Here is a 19,866-nt window from a genome sequence, read left to right on the forward strand (position 1 = left end):
TGAACTAATTTACATTTCCACCAGCAGTGTAGGAGGGTTCCCCTTTCTCCACATCCTCGCCAACATTTGTTGTTGTTTGTCTTTTGGATGGTGGCAGTCCTGACTGATGTGAGGTGATATCTCATTGTGGTTTTAATTTGCGTTTCTCTGATGATTAGGGATGTGGAGCATCTTTTCATCTGTTGGCCATCTGAATTTCTTCTTTGGAGAAGTGTCTGTTCAGCTCCTCTGCCCATTTTTTAATTGGCTTATTTGCTTTTTGTTTGTTAAGATGCATGAGCTCTTTATATAATTTGAATGTCGGATATGACATTTATGAATATATTCTCCCATACTGTAGGATGCCTTTTTGTTCTATTGATGGTGTCCTTTGCTGTACAGAAGCTTTTCAGCTTGATATAGTCCCACTTGTTCATTTTTGCTTTTGTTTCCCTTGCCCAGGGAGATAAGTTCATGAAGAAGTTGCTCATGTTTATGTCCAAGAGATTTTTGCCTATGTTTTTTTCTAAGAGTTTTATGGTTTCATGACTTACATTCAAGTCTTTGATCCATTTTGAGTTTGCTTTTGTGTATGGGGTTTAACAATGATCCAGTTTCATTCTCTTACATGTAGCTGTCCAGTTTTGCCAACACCAGCTATTAAAGAGGCTGTCATTTCCCCATTGTATATCCATGTTTCCTTTATCATATACTAATTGACCATATATGCTTGGGTTTATATCTGGGCTCAGAATATTTGGGTTTATATTCTGTTCCATTGGTGTATGGGTCTGTTCTTGTGCCAGTACCAAATTGTCTTGATTACTGTGGCTTTGTAGCAGAGCTTGAAGTCAGGGAGTGTAATTCCCCCTGCTTTATTCTTCCTTCTCAGGATTGCTTTGGCTATTCGGGGTCTTTTGTGGTTCCATATGAATTTTAGAACTATTTGCCCTAGTTCATTGAAGAATGCTGTTGGTATTTTGATAGGGATTGCATTGATTCTGTAGATTGCTTTAGGCAGTATGGCCATTTTGACAATATTAATTCTTGCTACCAAGAGCATGGGATGAATTTCCATTTGTTAGTGTCCTCTTTAATTTCTCTTAAGAGTGTCCTATAGTTTTCAGGGTATAGGTCTTTCACATCCTTGGTTAGGTTTATTCCTAGGTATTTTATTCTTTTTGATGCAGTTGTGAATGGAATTGTTTTCCTGATTTCTCTTTCTGCTAGTTCATCATTTGTTTATAGGAATGCAACAGATTTTGGTGTATTAATTTTGTATCCCGGAACTTTGCTGAATTCAGATATTAGATCTAGTAGTTTTGAAGTGGATTCTTTAGGTTTTTCTATGTACAATATCATGTCATCTGCAAACAGGGACAGTTTGACTTCTTCCTTACCAATCTGGATGCCTTTTATTTCTTTGTGTTGTCTGATTGCCATGGCTAGGACCTCCAGCACTATGTTGAATAACAGTGGGGAGAGTGGGCATCCTTGTCTTGTTCCTGATCTTAAAGGAAAAGCTTTCAGCTTCTTGCTGTTAAGTATGATGTTCGCTGTGGGTTTCTCATATATGGCCTATATTGTGTTGAGGTACTTGCCCTCTGTACCCATTTTTTTGAGAGTTTTTATCATGAATGAATGTTGAATTTTGTGGAAATTCTTTTCCAGCATTATGGAGATGATCATGTGGTTTTTGTCCTCCTTTTTGTTGATGTGGTGGATGATGTTGATGGATTTTCGAATGTTGTACCATCCTTGCATCCCTGGGATGAATCCCAGTTGATCATAATGGATGATCTTTTTGATGTATTTTTGAATTCAGTTTGCTACTATTTTGTTGAGTATTTTTGCATCTATGTTCATCAGGGATATTGGTCTGTAATTTTCTTTTGTTGTGGTGTCTTTGCCTGGTTTTGGTATTCGAGTGATGCTGGCCTTATAGAATAAGTTTGGGAGTATTCCTCCCTCTTCTACTTTTTGGAAAACTTTGAGGAGGTTAGTTATTAGGTCTTCACTAAATGTTTGATAAAATTCAGCAGTGAAACCATCTGGTCCAGGCATTTTGTTCTTAGGTAGTCTTTTGATTACCAGTTTAATTTCGTTGCTGGTAATTGGTCTGTTCAGATTTTCTGCTTCTTCCTGGGTCAGTCTTGGAAGGTTGTATTTTTCTAGAAAGTTGTGCATTTCTCCTAGGTTAGCAGTTTGTTAGCATAATAATTTTTCATAGTATTCTCTAATAATTCTTTGTATTTCTGCGGTGTCCGTAGTGATTTTTCCTTTCTCATTTCTGATTCTGTTTATGTGTGTAGACTCTTTTTTTTTTCTTGGTAAGTCTGGCTAGGGGATTATCTATTTTGTTTATTTTCTCAAAGAACCAGCTCCTGTTTTCATTGATTTTTTTTCTGTTGTTTTATTCTTCTCAATTTTATTTATTTCTGCTTTAATCTTTAGTATGTCCCTCCTTCTACTGACTTTGGGCCTCATTTGTTCTTCCTTTTCTAGTTACATTAATTGTGAGTTTAGACTGTTCATTTGGGATTTTTCTTCTTTCCTGAGGTAGGCCTGTATTGCAATATATTTCCCTCTTAGCACGGCCTTTGCTGCGTCCCACAGACTTTGTGGTGTTGAATTATTGTTGTCATTTGTGTCCATATATTCCTTGATTTGTTTTTATTTGGTCATTTAGCCATTGATTATTTAGGAGCATGTTTTAAGCCTCCATGTGTTTGTGGGCTTTTTTGTTTTCTTTGTGTAATTTCTAGTTTCATACCTTTGTGATCTGAGAAGCTGGTTGGTACAATTTCAATCTTTTTGAATTTACTGAGGTTCTTTTTGTGGCCTGGTTTATGATCTATTAAAAATGTTCCATGTGCACTTGAAAAGAATGTGTATCCTGTTGCTTTTGGATGGAGTGTTCTGTAGATGTCTGTTAAGTCCATCTGTTCTAATACGTTGTTCAGTGCCTCTGTCTCTTTTAAGGGAGATTATTTTAGGCTAGTTGTTTTGTGCATGAATGATAGTTGACACTGTTAAACTGTGTTTATAGTTCATGGGCAGAATTAAGGTATATATCCTTTCCCTCTCCTAGGAGTTGGACGGTCGATGGAATCTAAGTTGACATCTCTGGGAATTGGAACTTGTGGGGACCTGCAGTCTCTGACCATGGCACAGCTCCAAAAAGAATTTGGTCCCAAAACCGGTCAGATGCTTTATAGGTTCTGCCGTGGTTTGGATGACAGACCAGTTCGAACTGAAAAGGAAAGAAAATCTGTTTCAGCTGAGATCAACTATGGAATAAGGTTTACCCAGGTAAGATCTCTTAACAGGTTTTATCTTACATTGTTCTTTGTATTCTCTTAGAGTCCTGTCTCTCCAACTAACTATAGACTCTTAAAAACACTTTAAACTCTTGGCAACTCACAGAGCTTGCAGAATGTTTGTTTTTAATAGACACTTAGCAGGATAGAAAATAATATATGTGGTTAATATTCAAAGTTAAAATACTTGGAAAGTTAAGTTGTTAGGCATATAGGAAATAACAGGAGAATTTTTCTGTGTTTGTCTTTCAATAGCCAAAAGAAGCCGAAGCTTTTCTTCTGAATCTTTCAGAAGAAATTCAACGACGACTTGAAGCCGCTGGGATGAAGGGCAAACGCCTGACTCTCAAAATCATGGTACGAAAGCCAGGAGCCCCTGTCGAAACAGCAAAATTTGGAGGCCATGGAATTTGTGATAACATTGCCAGGTAAGCTTATCTTCAAAAGAAGATTAGATGTTGATATTTCAGTGCAGATTGTTGTAATTACTGGAAAACGAAGAAAACCAAGGAAGAGTATGAATAAAGATCTGTAAACTCTGGTGTTACTTGACATTCCATAGAGCCAGGCCTGAGCCAAAGAACATGTGAATTATGTTAATGTGCTGAGGTTCAGCCTGTCAGGTGATCTTGTAGCAGTAGGTCAGCCCAGCTGTGTGTTCCTGACCTTCAGCACCTGCCCTTGGGGTCTTCAGGCTGTTGACTATAGTGCCTGACAGAAAGAAAAGGGAAAGGGTCAGACTTGCAGCCATGGAGATAGTTGTGGGCTTGCTGAAGGGGTTCTGTGGCGAAATTTCAATACAATAATTCAAAAAACTGATTTGAATGAGACAGACCATTTATGGAGGTGAAATTTTGTTTGTGCAAAGAGTAGTTATTGTAGTTTCTGAGGACTAGTAGAAAGCATTAAAAACTTTTTTTTTCTGAGGGCCATTAATACAACATTTCATGGAAGATTTTTGTGACCAATATGAAACCTAATTTTGCCATTTTATACTACACAGTCCACTGTATTCTGTCAATCCAAGCTTTGAGACTTTTGACCTTGAAAGCCACATATAGGGAATGCTAAAATACAGTTTAAGGGTTAGCTTATGCCAAACCACTTACCTTAAGTTCACATTACGATTACAATGCTGAGAGAAATGAGAGGGCTGTTCTCACACACAGGAAACTGCCAGCTCTATTACTGATGCATTCATTTACCAGGAAAAGAGGAATTATAAATTACACATTAAACAACAGAATTTATAGAGTATATTTGTATGCAGTTAGTAATCATGAACTGTTAGATTTACCTATTGTAATAAACACTTTGATATATCTGTATTTCAAATGGTAGTTAAATGTAAACATTAGTGGTCATTTCTATAATAAGTTATTAGGCCCTTACTCAGCAATATAATCTTATGAAACCTGGTTGTTATGTGAAAATCAGATCCAGTTTATAGTACCTTTTCTGGTCTGTAACCTAGAACTCTACTTGTTCAAGATACATGGGAAGGATCATCCAAAAATTGATTTTCCTCTGGGAGGAGAGCGGGTACTAGTTCCTCTTGCCATGCATGCATTTAAAATGCCTTCCAGCACTTGGCATTGTGAGCTTCTGTGCGTTCAGCAGTACCCAAGGGCTTGTTCTATCGAATCTTAAAAGAACATCAGCTTTCATTGAATCCTTTTTGGAAAATCCAGATACTCCACGTATCTACGTAAAACACTAAAGAAAAAAAAAGGGAGTCATTGTACTTTATCCCCTCAATTCAAGGATAATATTCATTCAGCTTTTTTATAAGCCCATATCTGATTGCCCTTCTTGGTATTTGTTCTATTTTTGCCCTAAACTTAAAGTTTTATTATGAAATTTAAACAAATATACCCCCATGTTTCCATCACCCGATTTTTTTTTGAGGAGCAAAAAAATGCAAATTTTTATTAAATTTGTCATTTTAGTGCAGTCCCAATGAAACTTAAAAGATATTTTCTTTTTTAATTAAAGTATTGTTGATATACAATCTTATGTTGGTTTCAAATGTACAGCACAGTGGTTCAGTATTTACCCATATTATTAAATCCTCACCCCCTCTAGTGCATTACTATCTGTCAATATGACAGAATCATTAACTGTATTCTCTGTGCTGTAATACTGTCCCTGTGACCAACCTATATTGTGATTGTGAATTATTGTGCTTCTTAATCCCCTTCCCCCTCTGCCACCCTCAGTAATCCCTCCCCCTTGGTAACCACTAGTCCCTTTTTGGTGTCCGTGAGTCTACTGCTATTTTGTTCCTTCTGTTTTGCTTTGTTTTTATATTCCACAAATAAGTGAAATCATTTGGTGTCTGTCTTTCTCTGCTTGGCTTATTTCACTGAGCATAATACCCTCTAGACACACCCATGTGGTTGCAAATGGCAGGGTTTCTTTTCTTTTTATGGCTATATAATATTTCTTTGCATATATGTCCTACATCTTTATCCATTCATCTATTGATGGATGCTTAGGTTGCTTCCATATCATGGCTATTGCAAATAGTGCAGTGATAAACATAGGGGTACATATATCTTTTCAAATCAGGGATCTTTTCTTTTTTTTTTATTTTGGTATCATTAATATACAATTACATGAGCAACATTCTGGTTACGAGATTCCCCCTATTATCAAGTCCCTCCCACATACCCCATTACAGTTATTGTCCATCAGTGTAGTAAGATGCTGTAGACTCACTACTTGTCTTCTCTGTGTTGCACATCCCTCCTTATGCCCCCCACCCACATTATACATGTTAATCATAAGGCCGCCTTTCTTTTTCCCCACCCTTATCCCTCCCTTCCCTCCCATTCTCCCCAGTCCCTTTCCCTTTGGTAACTTAGTTCATTCTTGGGTTCTGTGATTCTGCTGCTGTTTTGTTACTTCAGTTTTTTTCTTTGTTCTTATACTCCACAGATGAGTGAAATCATTTGATACTTGTCTTTTTCTGCCTGGCTTATTTCACTGAGCATAATACCCTCTAGCTCCATCCATGTTGTTGCAAATGGTAGGATTTGTTTTCTTCTTATAGCTAAATAATACTCTATTGTGTATATGTACCACATCTTCTTTATCCATTCATCTACTGATGAACACTTAGGTTGCTTCCATGTCTTGGCTATTGTAAATAGTGCTGTGATAAACATAGGGGTGCATATGTCTTTTTGAAACGGGGCTCCTGCATTATTAGGGTAAATTCCTAGGAGTGAAATTGAAATTCCTGGGTCAAAACATATTTCTATTTTTAGTTTTTTGAGGAACCTCCATATTGCTTTCCACAATGGTTGAACTAATTTACATTCCCACCAGCAGTGTAGGAGGGTTCCCCTTTCTCCACATCCTCGCCAACATTTGTTGTTGTTTGTCTTTTGGAAGGTGGCCATCCTAACTGGTGTGAGGTGATACTCACTGTGGTTTTAATTTGCATTTCTCTGATTATTAGTGATATGGAGCATCTTTTCATGTGCCTGTTGGTCATCTGAATTTCTTTGGAGAAGTGTCTGTTCAGATCCTGTGCCCATTTTTTAATTGGCTTATTTGCTTTTTGTTTGTTGAGGTACATGAGCTCTTTGTATATTTTGGATGTCAACCCGTTATCAGATATGTCATTTATGAATATATTCTCCCATACTGTAGGATGTCTTTTTGTTTTACTGATGGTGTCCTTTGCTGTACAGAAGCTGTTCAGCTTGATATAGTCCCACTTGTTCATTTTTGCTTTTGTTCCCCTTGCCCGGGGAGATATGTTCATGAAGAAGTTGTTCATTTTTATATTCAAGAGAGTTTTGCCTATGTTTTCTTCTAAGAGTTTTATGGTTTCATGACTTACATTCAAGTCGTTGATCCATTTTGGGTTTAGTTTTGTGTATGGGGTTAGTAATCCAGTTTCATTCTCTTACATGTAGCTGTCCAGTTTTTCATTTTTTTTTCATTTTTGCTTTTGTTCCCCTTGCCCGGGGAGATATGTTCATGAAGAAGTTGTTCATTTTTATATTCAAGAGAGTTTTGCCTATGTTTTCTTCTAAGAGTTTTATGGTTTCATGACTTACATTCAAGTCGTTGATCCATTTTGGGTTTAGTTTTGTGTATGGGGTTAGTAATCCAGTTTCATTCTCTTACATGTAGCTGTCCAGTTTTGCCAATACCAGCTGTTGAAGGAGCTGTCATTTCCCCATTGTATATCCATGGCTCCTTTATCATATATTAATTGACCATATATGCTTGGGTTTATATATGGGCTCTCTATTCTGTTCCACTGGTCAATGGGTCTGTTCTTGTGGCAGTACCATATTGCCTTGATACCATGGCTTTGTAGTAGAGCTTGAAGTTGGGAAGCCAGATCTTCCCTGCTTTATTCTTCCTTCTAAGGATTTCTTTGGCTATTGGGGTCTTTTGTGGTTCTATATGAATTTTAGAACTGTTTTTTCCAGTTCGTTCAAGAGTGCTGTTGGTATTTTGATAGGAATTGCATTGAATCTGTAGATTGCTTTAAGCAGATGGCAATACTGACAAGATTAATTCTTTTTACCCAAGAGCATGGGATGAATTTTTCCATTTATTAGTATCCTCTTTAATTTCTCTTAAGAGTGGTTTTCTTTGGGTAAATTCCTAGGAGTGGAATTCCTGGGTCAAATGGTATTTCTATTTTTGCTTTTTTGAGGAACTTTTATATTGCTTTCCAGATTGGTTGCACCAATTTACATTCCCACCAACAGTGTAGGAGGGTTCCCCTTTCTCCTCATCCTCACCAGCATTTGTTATTTCTTGTGTTTTGGATGGTGGCCATCTTAACACGTGTGAGGTGATATCTCATTGTGGTTTTAATTTGCATTTCCCTGATAATTAGTGATGTGGAGCATCTTTTTTGTGTGCCTGTTGGCCATCTGTATTTCTTCTTCAGGGAAGTCTCCGTTCAGATCCTCTACCCATTTTCTTTGATTGGGTTATTTGATTTTGGTGTTGAGACATATGAGTTCTTTTTATATTTTGGATATTAACCCCTTATTAGATGAGTCATTTGTAAATGTATTGTAGCATACTGTAAGGTGCCTTTTTGTTCTGCTGATTGTCCCCTTTGCTGTACAGAAGATTTTTAGTTTGATGTAGTCCCATTTACTCACTTTTTAATTTATTTCCCTTGCCCGAGGAGATGTGTATGGGGAAAAGTTGCTCATGTTTGTATTCAAGAGATTTTTGCCTATGTTTTCTTCTGAGAGTTTTATGGTTTCATGACTTACATTAAGGTCTTTGATCCATTTTGAGTTAACTTTTGTGTACGGAGTTACCAGTTTCATTCTCTTACATGTAGCTGTCCAGTTTTCCCAACACCAGTTATTGAAGAGGCTGTCTTTTCCCCATTGTATATCCATGGCTCCTTTATCGTATATTACTTGACCATATATGTGTGGGTTTATATCTGGGTCCTCTATTCTGTCCATTGATCTGTGGGTCTGTTCTTGTGCCAGTATGATACTGTTTTCATTACTGTGGCTTTGTAGTAGAGTTTGAAGTCAGGGAGCATAATCCCCCCCCTGCTTTGTTCTTCTTTCTCAGGATTGCTTTGGCTGTTTAGGGCCTTTAGTGGTTCCATATGCATTTTTAAAATTATTGTAGCTCATTGAAGAGTGCTGTTGGTATTTTGATAAGGATTGCTTTGAATCTGTAAATTGCTTTGTGCAGGATGGCCATTTTGACAATGTTAATTCTTCCTATCCATGATGATGGGATAGATTTCCATTTATTGGTGTCTTTAATTTCTCTCATGAGTCTCAGAGTTTTCGGGGTATAGGTCTTTCACCTCCTTGGTTAGGTTTATTCCTAAGTATTTTATTCTTTTGATGCAATTGTAAATGGAATCATTTTCCTGATTACTTTTTCTCCTAGTTGTTGCTGGTATGCAGGAATGCAACAGATTTCCATGTATTAATTTTGTGTCCTGCAACTTTGCTGAATTCAGTTATTCTAGAAGTTTTTTGGTGAAGTCTTTAGGGTTTTCTGTGTGTAAATACCATGTCATCTGCAAATAGTTAAGTTTAACTTCTTCCTTCCCTTTTGAATGCCTTTTATCTCTTGGTGTTGTCTGATTGTCGTGGCTAGGACCTCCAGTACTATGTTGAATAAAAGTGGTGAGAGTGGGCATCTGGATCCTTGTCTTATTCCCAGTCTTATGTAAAAGCTTTCAGTTTTTCACTGTTAAGTATGATGTTGGCTGTGGGTTTGTCATATATGGCCAATTATGTTGAGGTATGTACCCTCTATACCTATTTTGTTAAGAGTTTTTATCATGAATGGATGTTAAATTTTGTCAGATGCTTTTTCAGCATCTATTGAGATGATCATGTGGTTTTTATCCTTCTTTTTGTTAATGTGGTGTATGATATTGATTGATTTACAAATATTGTACCATCTTTGCATCCCTGGAATAAATCCTATATGGCAGTCATGCGGCCCACAGACTCCGATACATTATATTCTGTAATAGAAATGAGAAATTTTAAGTTGAATTTCTAAGGGCCACGTGTAGATTAAGATCTGTGTCTTGATTATCACTTAGGAAAATTTTTCTTAAAATAGGTTTCCTTTTGGGAAAAGAATATTCCCCCCACCCCCCCTTGGAGTTCTTATGTGTGTGATAATGGGTAAGGGATTATGATGGATGATATTTTTGATGTACTTTGAATTTGGTTTCCTAATATTTTGTTGAGGATTTTTGCATCTATGTTCATCAGGGATATTGGTCTGTAATCTTTTTTTGTGGTGTCTTTGTCTGGTTTTGGTATTAGAGCAGTGTTGGCTTCATAGAATGAGTTTGGAAGTTTTCCCTCCTCTTCTACTTCTTGGAATAATTAAAGAAGGATGGGTATTCACTCTTCTTTAAGTGTTTGATAAAATTCAGCTGTGAAGCTTCTGGATCTGGGCCCATCATGTGATTTCAGCAACAGTTGCTGTTAGTATTCTAGCAGTTTTCTTCCTATTCTTACCCCCAGTGATTCTGAAGCAGAACTCAGGTGTCATACATACCATTTCATCCACAAATATTTCATTGTTTATCTCTAACAAGAGAAGGATTCTGTTTAGTAAACCCAGGACATTTCAGAGTCTGCTGTGCATTGCTGGTAATAAAGTATACATTTTTGCTGTACCCTTAAAACACTAACTGAATGAGACATGATAATGCAAAAAGAACACAGGGTAATTGAAGCAAGTGTAATTTTATAAACGTCAAGATATAGATTGTAAACCATAAGCCAAACCTAGTGTTTTGGAGGTATTGTAACTGCATAAGAAATGCTTTAGGTGAGGGATTATGAGATATAATACTGATCCTATGTTTCCTCTAATTCAGGGGTTGACAAACTACATTCTGTGGGCAATGCCCAGCCTGTGTCCTGTTTTATGTGATTTGTGTGTGCTTCGAATAGTTTTTATATATGAGCTTGTACAATATGGAGAATATGTGAAGGAGACCCCAACGCACAAGCTACTTACTGTCTAGCCTTTTGAGAAAAAAATGTGTGGGCCCCTGCTGTAATCTAACTGAAGTAATGTTTGGTTGAGTAAACTAAGAAGTGGTACTCCACGTTCCATGACTCAGGTGTAATTGGCCTTAGTCAAAAACTATAGGCCGTCATGCAGCTCACATACTCTTATACATTATATTCTGTAATAGAAATGACAAATTTTAAGTTGAATTTCTAAGAGCCACGTGTAGATTAAGATCTGTGTCTTGATTATCACTTAGGAAAATTTTTCTTTAAATAGTTTTCCTTTTGGGAAAAGAATATCCCCCCACCCTTGACGTTCTTATGTGTGTGCTTTAAATTTGGATTATGTATATATGTATTTTATCAAAGTAATATATGTAATTGAAAAGGTGAGCTACAATGCTTTCAGTCTCTTTGAATACTTCTCCCAGCTCTGAGCACCATTCAACTTTGAGTGGTTTCTTCTGGTGTTTCTATCCATATTTCTAGATAGATACTTAAACTGCCATTTCTGGCTTATTTCAGTCTTGCAAATGTTTACAGACTTCTACTGTAGAAGAGGATTTGTTATTTCTCTTCCATTGCCTCTTGTTATTTCCTTATTTGCATATTTGCTTTGCCCCAGTAAAGTCATGAATTCTTGGTTCGGTAACACCTGTTGTCATGTTACTGTGACCACACACAGGCTGTGTGCAGCTGATCCACATGGTCCACTATGATCACGTTCCCTTTCCTGTTGAGTTACCTGGGATTACGTGAGCATCTTGTTCCATTTGCTTTTTTTGTGAATTGCCACTGAGTTGGGATCCAGATTCCCTTCCAGTATGTTTCAATACGTCAACAGTCCACTGAGTTGATTTTTCTGGGAGATCTGTCTCCTGGGGCCAGCCAGCATGCTGCTCCAGCCTGGGTCAGTGTATTTGAGGACCTGCCTCAGAGCTGGGAGTCATGAGATGCTCCTTCTCTGTGATCTATGGTGGATCCTCCTCTGCTTGGATCCCTGGTCTCCTTCTTGTAGCTTATTGAGAAGTTTTTTGAACCTGCCTATCACACTTAGTAATTTTGCTGACTTAAAGGTTACAACTAAGAAATCATATTTCCTGAGAAATGTGAAGGCTCCATAGTCTTCCTTTTTTCAGGATTGCCCTTGGGAAGGACACTGTTCCTCTGATTGCCTGTCCCTTATAGGAGTCTGTTCTGTGTCCGGAACTTTCAGGATCTCCTAATCTCAGGTGTTCTGGAATTTTGTTTGTTTTTCTTGCCAGGTACTTGTATTAAAATTTTTGTAGTATATTTTAAATTTCTGAGATTTTTTTGTTCTCAGACATTTGAGTATAATATCTCTTGTGTCACTGATACAGTATTCTCTCTGACCTCTTAAGTATTCTTTAGTCCCTATGTCAGTCTGTTTCTCCAAGTTCCTTTTTTCCATTTTGGTTGCTTTTATATTAGCGGTTTTCTTCAGGTATCTGAGCCCTCTGTTCACATGTGAACTGCTAAAATGTTGTTGGAAACCTCTGGATTCTTAGTGGGAAATGTCTGGCTGGAGGGGGTTGGCCTTCAGGTAGCAGAACCAGTTGGCAGTACCTGCAGTTGTCCCTGTTGAGTCTGTCAGCTTCCCCACAGAGAAGCCCACCCTTCACCCAGGGATGGGTGAGATTTCAGGTGCAGCTGGTGTTCTGGTCACTCAGGAGGGAGAGGGGTCTGGATGGAGAGTGGAGGCTCTTTCAGGGTGATGTGCATCTCTCCCCCTCAGCTGCGGTTGGTATCTGTAGCTCCTCTGTGTGGGCGAGTCTCTGCAAAGAGGGGCGGCGGTCTGTGCATCACTCCGAGTGCCAGTTCTCGGCCCCGTCTCTCCCCACCTTTTCTAGATCACCAACACCTCCAGTTGCTGGGCTTTTCAAGAGGTTCTGTAGCATAAATTGGCATTAGGTTGGTGCCTTGTTTTATGCATTTATTTAGCTGGCATTTGGTAACTTACCATTTACCAATTTGCTTTCAAATAGTTAACATTTCTCCTCTCCCATTTCTGTCTTTTAAGAGTTTATACCTTTCAAAAACCATTTCAAGTCAAGTTTAGTCATGTTTTGGAAATGAATAAACATGTATTTAAACCACCATGATGCACTAAAAATCTTGCCTTTAAGTTACTCTGCATTTGTGTAAAATAAATGTAACTTAATTATCAGGTAACACATAACTGAAAATACTTTGTAATTGACTTCCTTAAAGAAACAGGCATATTTAAAGATGAATACATAGTATTCTTAATAGTATTGAAATTTAGTTTTTTGGCACCTAATAATAATGATGGTAGATTCTCTAGTCCTCCATCACAAGTTCTTTTTTTTTTTTTTTTTAAGTTGTAACACTGACTTTTTATTTCGGTATCATTAATCTATAATTACATGAGGAACATTATGTTTACTAGACTCCCCCCATCACCAAGTCCCCCCACATACCCCATTACAGTCACTGTCCATCAGCATAGTAAGATGTTATAGAGTCACTACTCGTCTTCTCTGTTGTACAGCCCTCCCCGTGCCCCACCTCCTACATTATGTGTGCGGATCATAATGCCCCTTTTTCCCCCTTATCCCTCCCTTCCCCCCCATCCTCCCCAGTCCGTTTCCCTTTGGTAACTGTTAGTCCATTCTTGGGTTCTGTGAGTCTGCTGCTGTTTTGTTACTTCAGTTTTTTTCTTTGTTCTTATACTCCACAGATGAGTGAAATCATTTGATACTTGTCTTTTTCCACCTGGCTTATTTCACTGAGCATAATACCCTCTAGCTCCATCCATGTTGTTGCAAATGGTAGGATTTGTTTTCTTCTTATGGCTGAATAATATTCCATTGTGTATATGTACCACCTCTTCTTTATCCAATCATCTACTGATGGACACTTAGGTTGCTCCTAATTCTTGGCTATTGTAAATAGTGCTGCAATAAACATAGGGGTGCATATGTCTTTTTGAAACTGTGCTGCTGCATTCTTAGGGTAAATTCCTAGGAGTGGAATTCCTGGATCAAAATGTATTTCTATTTTTAGTTTTTTGAGGAACCTCCATATTGCTTTCCACAATGGTTGAACTAATTTACATTCTCACCAGCAGTGTAGGAGGGTTCCTCTTTCTCCACAACCTTGCCAACATTTGTTGTTGTTGTTTTTTGGGTGGTGGCAATCCTTACTGGTGTGAGGTGCTATCTCATTGTGGTTTTAATTTGTATTTTTCTGATGATTAGCGATGTGGCAAGAGTTCTTAAAAGATCTAAGAATTGTATATTTTAGTCTCCCTGGATGTTAGCGCACCATTGTGATTACTTTATCATAGCTCTCCACACATTCCTATATCCATTTAGAGAGCCTCTGAGAGAAAGTAGAATTGTGATGAACATATTCACATGTTGAAATCATTCCATGGCTTTCCTTCAAACATAATGAATGGAAATATTAAGAACCAGAATATAGGGGATCTATCTTCCACATATCAGCATACTCTTGGAGCTACAGCTTCTCTTGGGATCTAGAACCACTGCACTTCTCGTTCAAGTTGCAACATAAGTGTCCCTTTTTGTGTCTGCTTTAACTAAAATATGTCTTTAAAAAAATTTATTTTTAACAGACCTGGTCTCCATTAGATCTTAAAATCTCAGTGTTGTACATGATTTTCTTACATTGCTGCCAGTGTAATTTGTTCTTACTGGCTTCTTTGAAGGAAACCTTGTTCATTTTTAAGGATTATATTTAATAATTAAGTATATAAACTGTTTGTAATTTTGACTTTTCTATAACTCTTTAACAGTTCCATGCTGCCGAGGTACTAGTAAATACATATGGAATGTAACTTTTGTTCCTTTAAAAAGTTGATTCTATCACCTACAGGAGCGTAACTCTTGACCAGGCAACAGATAGTGCAAAAATAATTGGAAAGGCCACACTAAACATGTTTCATATGATGAAACTAAATATATCGGACATGAGAGGGGTAAGTATATAATGTTTTAAAATTCTGACTTTCTGAAATGTTGTTCTAATTTGAGGCCTGACAGAATGGTCAGTGGGGAGAGGCGTGTGGCTTATATGCGGGGTTTTGGCTCCTTTGATGTAATACTGAAACAGAAACTGAAAATTCTTGACTTTGTCACCAACCTGCTCTACCTCCTTTTCAAGCAAATTTGTTCTGAGAGTTTTGTTTTCTGCCTGGAGTAATATTGTATCTTGAACTTTTCTAGCACCTTCTCTTAATTAGCCAAGGACTGATTTTTCACACCCACTATCTTGCTTCCTCCTCTCATTCCCTTAGTAGATAGGACTGTGAGGACCATGAATCTGCAAATAATTCTTGTACCTTTAAGGTCCTATATAATCAGAAATTTATTCTAATGGATGATGATCTAGAAGAGAGAGTTTATCACAGGCGCATGAAGATGCCTCTGGAACAGATAGGTTGAGAGGGCATCAAAATCAAAAACCTTCACTTTCTTAAAGGTGAACTTGTATAGGTTGGCTTGTGTGCACACACATGGAGGAAAGTGTTGTTGGCTTGGTGTGGGTCTTGTGGAAGGATTAGAAAGTTACTAAGCCAAGCACAGTTAAAGCGTCTCCCTGAAATACTGTTGTTATAAGGCTGTGTGGTGTTGGGGGTGCGGGGGTCATCAGAACATCACCGCCCCCACACCATTGTTTATTTGAAAAGTACTTCCTCATTTATAAAAAGAAAAATGATGAAATAAGGTTGCAAGTAAACTGCCCTCTATTTAATAAATTTTTTTAAAGTCTTATTTTAAAAACTTAGCTGGCTAGAACTTTAGTGGCATACAGAATTGCACTTCTTTAGATTTTATGATTTTAAAGAGATTGCGTTAAAATACTGCAAAGAGGTGAACAGAACTGCTCACGAGTGTAGTCGTTTCTGAAATCAATATAGAAGACTGTTTTAATACTTTCATTTAATCTTTTATACTAAAAGATATACAAAATAGTTTAATTAGCCAAAAATTTTGCTTAGCTGAATTTATATTCCACTTTAGTTTTCATAGAAACATATTTTTTATTCTGGTTCTAGGTTGGGATTCAGGTAAATCAGTTGGTTCCTACTAATCCAAACCCTTCCACATGTCCCAGTCGCCCGTCAGTTCAGTCGAGCCACTTTCCTGGTGGGTCACACTCTGTCCTTGACCTCTTCCAAGTTCAAAAAGCTAAGAAATCTACAGAAGAGGAGCACAAGGAAGGTCAGTGGTTATCAGCATGACTCTTGTGTCAGCATGTTCACATCCTTAGGAAGGCTAAGTTAATTTAAAGGTTGTCTGGTATGGACAGCTCTTTGTGTCTCTTTTTAAGAAAAAAATGTCATTCTGAATTACAATAACTCAGTAATAAAAATTGCTGTAGTTTCAAAAGTTCAAAGTATCCCCTTCCCACATAATCTAAAGAAGCTATTTTATGTATTTTCTATACTTCCAGTATTTCTAGCTGCTATGGATCTGGAAATATCTTCTGCCTCTAGAACTTGCACTTTCTTGCCATCTTTTTCTACACATCTGACATCAAGTATCAACCCTGTTACTAGCAAAGCCGAGTCTTCAGGGAAATGGAATGGTCTGCATTCTCCCATAAGTTTAAAATCAAGACTTAACCTGAGTATAGAGGTCCCATCACCTTCCCAGGTATATTCTTATAGTAAGTGCAAAAGTAGTTTGCAGTAAGAGCGTTTTAATGACCAGTGTGGCCAAGAAAGGGAGAAAGGGCTACTTGTTAGGATTGTGCTGTTTCTGAATTCCAAATGAGAAATGATCAGGTTAGCTGAAAGATCGTACTTTGGCAAAGATTTGCAACTCTTGCAAGTTGTAAAACATGAAGGCCAGTTCGATGAGCTGCCTCTTGTCAGCAGCCACCTCACCTTTTGGGAGCAGGGGCAGTCACGAGGCCCTGCGCCATTTGACAGCTCAGCCTTTGCTGGGCATCAGGTCAGAAGTGGTTCTTGCAGCATTTCAGTCCTCTCTGTAGACTGCATAGACTTTCTAACATAAGCTATTGACCCCACTGGTGTGGCTGCAGTGTGGTGTGCTGCACCTAAGCCATATTGGGAAGGAGCTGAAGGAGATGTACATGCCAGCTGAGAGACCAGGGAAAAAGGGGTATTTGTGATATGCTGGCTTTGGCTCCTGGTTGCTTGCGTATTACCCAAGAACAGTTGCCTCTGATTGGTGGCAAGATTGGCTACCCAGCTCATGGGACTGCATGTTTCCAGAGGGATGTATGTGGATGGGCAGAGTATTCTGGTTAGGTAGGCTGGAGAAAAGTTAGCTTCTAGAATGCCTTTTTTGCAGCTTGTCTACTCTCAGACTAGAATTGTGTTTATTTTTGGACAGTCTCCTGTCTGAACGGTAAACTCCTGACCCAGGACTGTTAGCCCATCACAGAAATGTGGCACCTGCCTTGGGAACTGGCTGCCCCCAGATGGGGTCTGAGAGTCAGGCTTGCAAAGGCTCTCCCTGTCTGTCCATCTGTCTGCTCCTATTGCAGGAGATTCAGTGAGTGGATGTGGACTCCCTGCTCCTGTGGTACTGGCCAGTCGTGGACAGATCACCAGATATCAATCACATCACTGCTCAGGCAGCAATGGCAAAAGGCCAAGACATTCCAGAAATGTGCTGGTTTGGGGGGTGGCTTTCCTAGTCTGGTTATCTGCACCTGTGTTCATTGTCGAGGATACCCAAATATGAATTAGAGTGTTCCATTAGCTCTCCAAGCTCATCACCACTGAGGACACTTTAACTTCAAACTCGTATGTATGGTACTTTATAGCTCGATCAGTCTGTTCTGGAAGCACTTCCACCTGATCTCCGGGAACAAGTAGAGCAAGTCTGTGCTATTCAGCAAGGAGAGCCACATGGCAGCAGAAAGAACGAACCAGCAAATGGCTGTAATACAGGAATTTTGCCACAACCAGTTGGGACAGTTTTGTTACAAATACCAGAACCTCAAGAATCTAATAGTGACACAGGAATTAATGTAATAGCCCTTCCAGCATTTTCACAGGTGAGTTAAATATAGGGACCTTCTCCCATAGTTTCACTGTTCTCACCCCTCCTACCCCAGCTCAGGGCACAGCTCAGTGCCGTTTTCCTCTGCACCCTAAGCTCTCAGTGGCTGACACCGTGACCCCTGCAGGAGGGACTGGTTCCTCTCACACCATCTGCCAGCCATAGACTGTAGGAATTGGCCCCTGCCCCTAGGTGGGGTCTGAGAGAGGACGTGGGTGTTAAAAGCTTCCACCCAGAAGAAAGTAGGAAACATACTCATCTATTTCACAGGCCAGAGAGGCCACACTCAGGTCACAGGGTGGGCATGCCTAACAACAGACCAGGAACACTCACACTACCTCTGTGTGATATTTACAGAGACATTATATATGAGCCTATTTTGTTGTCCTTTGCTTCTCCTTTCTACTAGTTCTCCTTGCCTGGTAGTTTTGTAGTTTGGTGTTTTTAAATTCAATTTACTCCCCAAATTTTATTCCTTGTTCTCACCCTAAAACCTTGTGAGGGTTTTAATGAGCTTTGATACTGAGGATCTATTAAGAATTCATACTCCTCTGATACTATTTGAAAACAGTATATTGTGAAAAACATAAACCAGCTGCCTTCTAGAATCTGCTCTGGTGTGGACCTTCTCTTTGCCACTAGGTGGACCCTGAGGTGTTTGCTGCCCTTCCGTCTGAGCTTCAGAAGGAGCTGAAAGCAGCATATGATCAACGACAGAGGCAGGGAGAGAACCCCAGTCTGCAGCAGCAGCCAGCCAGCATGTTGGGTAAGCCCGGGAGAGGAGAAGGATGAGACTGTCACGTGTGGTAACTGTCACATAGACTGGCCGGGCTCTGAGCTGCTGGGCATGGGAAGAACTCTTTATGTTCAGATTTCAATCTAACCTTTTGACTTAAAAACACCATTCTTCACTTAAAAAAGTCTGAATTCTTGTCAAGCCACTTGTCCTTTAAAATTGACACATCACAGGAGTAGGTTTAAAACAAAAGGTTTCTGAACGTGCAACACAAAATACCACATTTACTCTAAAAACAGAATAGGGCCCACTCAGCTGTTATCTTAGGTACTTACCCCATTGAATTTTCATTTAATCCTTACAAGCACCACACTAGAAATAAGCAGTGTTTTTAGAAAGGTCACAGTCACTTCAGTGGCGGAGCAGGTACTAAGAACCGCAGAGCCTGCTCCTCCAGTGTCGTCACTGCTGCCTTGCGTGGTGGGGGGCGTGTGTGCACACAGGGGTTATGTTTGGGAGGAGAGAGAACCCACGTTGCTGTACAGACATGTTTTGTTGAGGATTATGTCCCTCCTCTTCTAGTGCCAAAGAACCCATTACTTCAGCTAAAACCAACAACAGTGAAAGAAAAGAAGAGAAGAAACAAGAAAAAACATCCCATCGGTTCCCCAAAAAAGATTCAGAGTCCTTTGAAAAACAAGCAGCTTAATAGTCCTGCAAAAAGTTTGCCAGGGGCCTCTGGGAGTCCCCAGAAACTAATTGATGGGTTTCTCAAACATGAAGGTCCTGCTTCTGAGAAACCTCTGGTAATACTTTTTAATTTTTAAACTTTGACCTTAAATCTTAATATACTCAGTAGTTATGTAAATACAGCACTTTTTATGATACGTTTTAACAGGGAGAACGCTCTGCTTCAACTTCAGGAGTGCCAGGCCTTTCTGGTCTGCAGCCCGACCCATCTGGCAGTGTTAGACCCCCAGCTCCAAACCTGGCAGGAGCTGTGGAATTCAGTGACGTGAAGACCTTGCTCAAGGAATGGATTACTACCATTTCAGGTTGGCTTGGCTGGCTCTGGTCAGACTGACATGTAATTTCAGAACATAAACGGACTCGACTATATAGATGGAACTCATTTTTTAAAAATCTAATTAAGCTTGTAAACCAGCCACCTCCTAACCTTCTCAACTCCAGGGCTGGCTTTGAATGGTTCACCACTGTACCCCCTTATTTATAGCTCCGAGTCAGTGTGGCATGGTTGCAGAAAAACAGCTTTCCTT

At 39.0% G+C, this 19,866-nt stretch overlaps 1 protein-coding gene across 7 annotated transcripts in view; it reads left to right on the top strand.

Annotated features, from left to right (window-relative positions):
- Positions 1-19,866, top strand: part of REV1 (REV1 DNA directed polymerase) — a 112,228-nt gene that overhangs the window by 91,389 nt on the left and 973 nt on the right. For all 7 annotated transcript variants that reach the window (XM_036880056.2, XM_036880053.2, XM_036880057.2 and 4 more), the window contains 9 exons: positions 3,071-3,291; positions 3,555-3,727; positions 14,690-14,792; positions 15,873-16,038; positions 16,271-16,473; positions 17,615-17,848; positions 18,496-18,619; positions 19,172-19,395; positions 19,488-19,644. In XM_036880056.2, the coding sequence (XP_036735951.2) occupies positions 3,071-3,291; positions 3,555-3,727; positions 14,690-14,792; positions 15,873-16,038; positions 16,271-16,473; positions 17,615-17,848; positions 18,496-18,619; positions 19,172-19,395; positions 19,488-19,644 (1,605 nt within the window). The remainder of the gene's footprint in view (positions 1-3,070; positions 3,292-3,554; positions 3,728-14,689; positions 14,793-15,872; positions 16,039-16,270; positions 16,474-17,614; positions 17,849-18,495; positions 18,620-19,171; positions 19,396-19,487; positions 19,645-19,866) is intronic.

Source organism: Manis pentadactyla, chromosome 2, assembly GCF_030020395.1.
Source record: "Manis pentadactyla isolate mManPen7 chromosome 2, mManPen7.hap1, whole genome shotgun sequence".
Lineage (NCBI taxonomy): Eukaryota > Metazoa > Chordata > Mammalia > Pholidota > Manidae > Manis > Manis pentadactyla.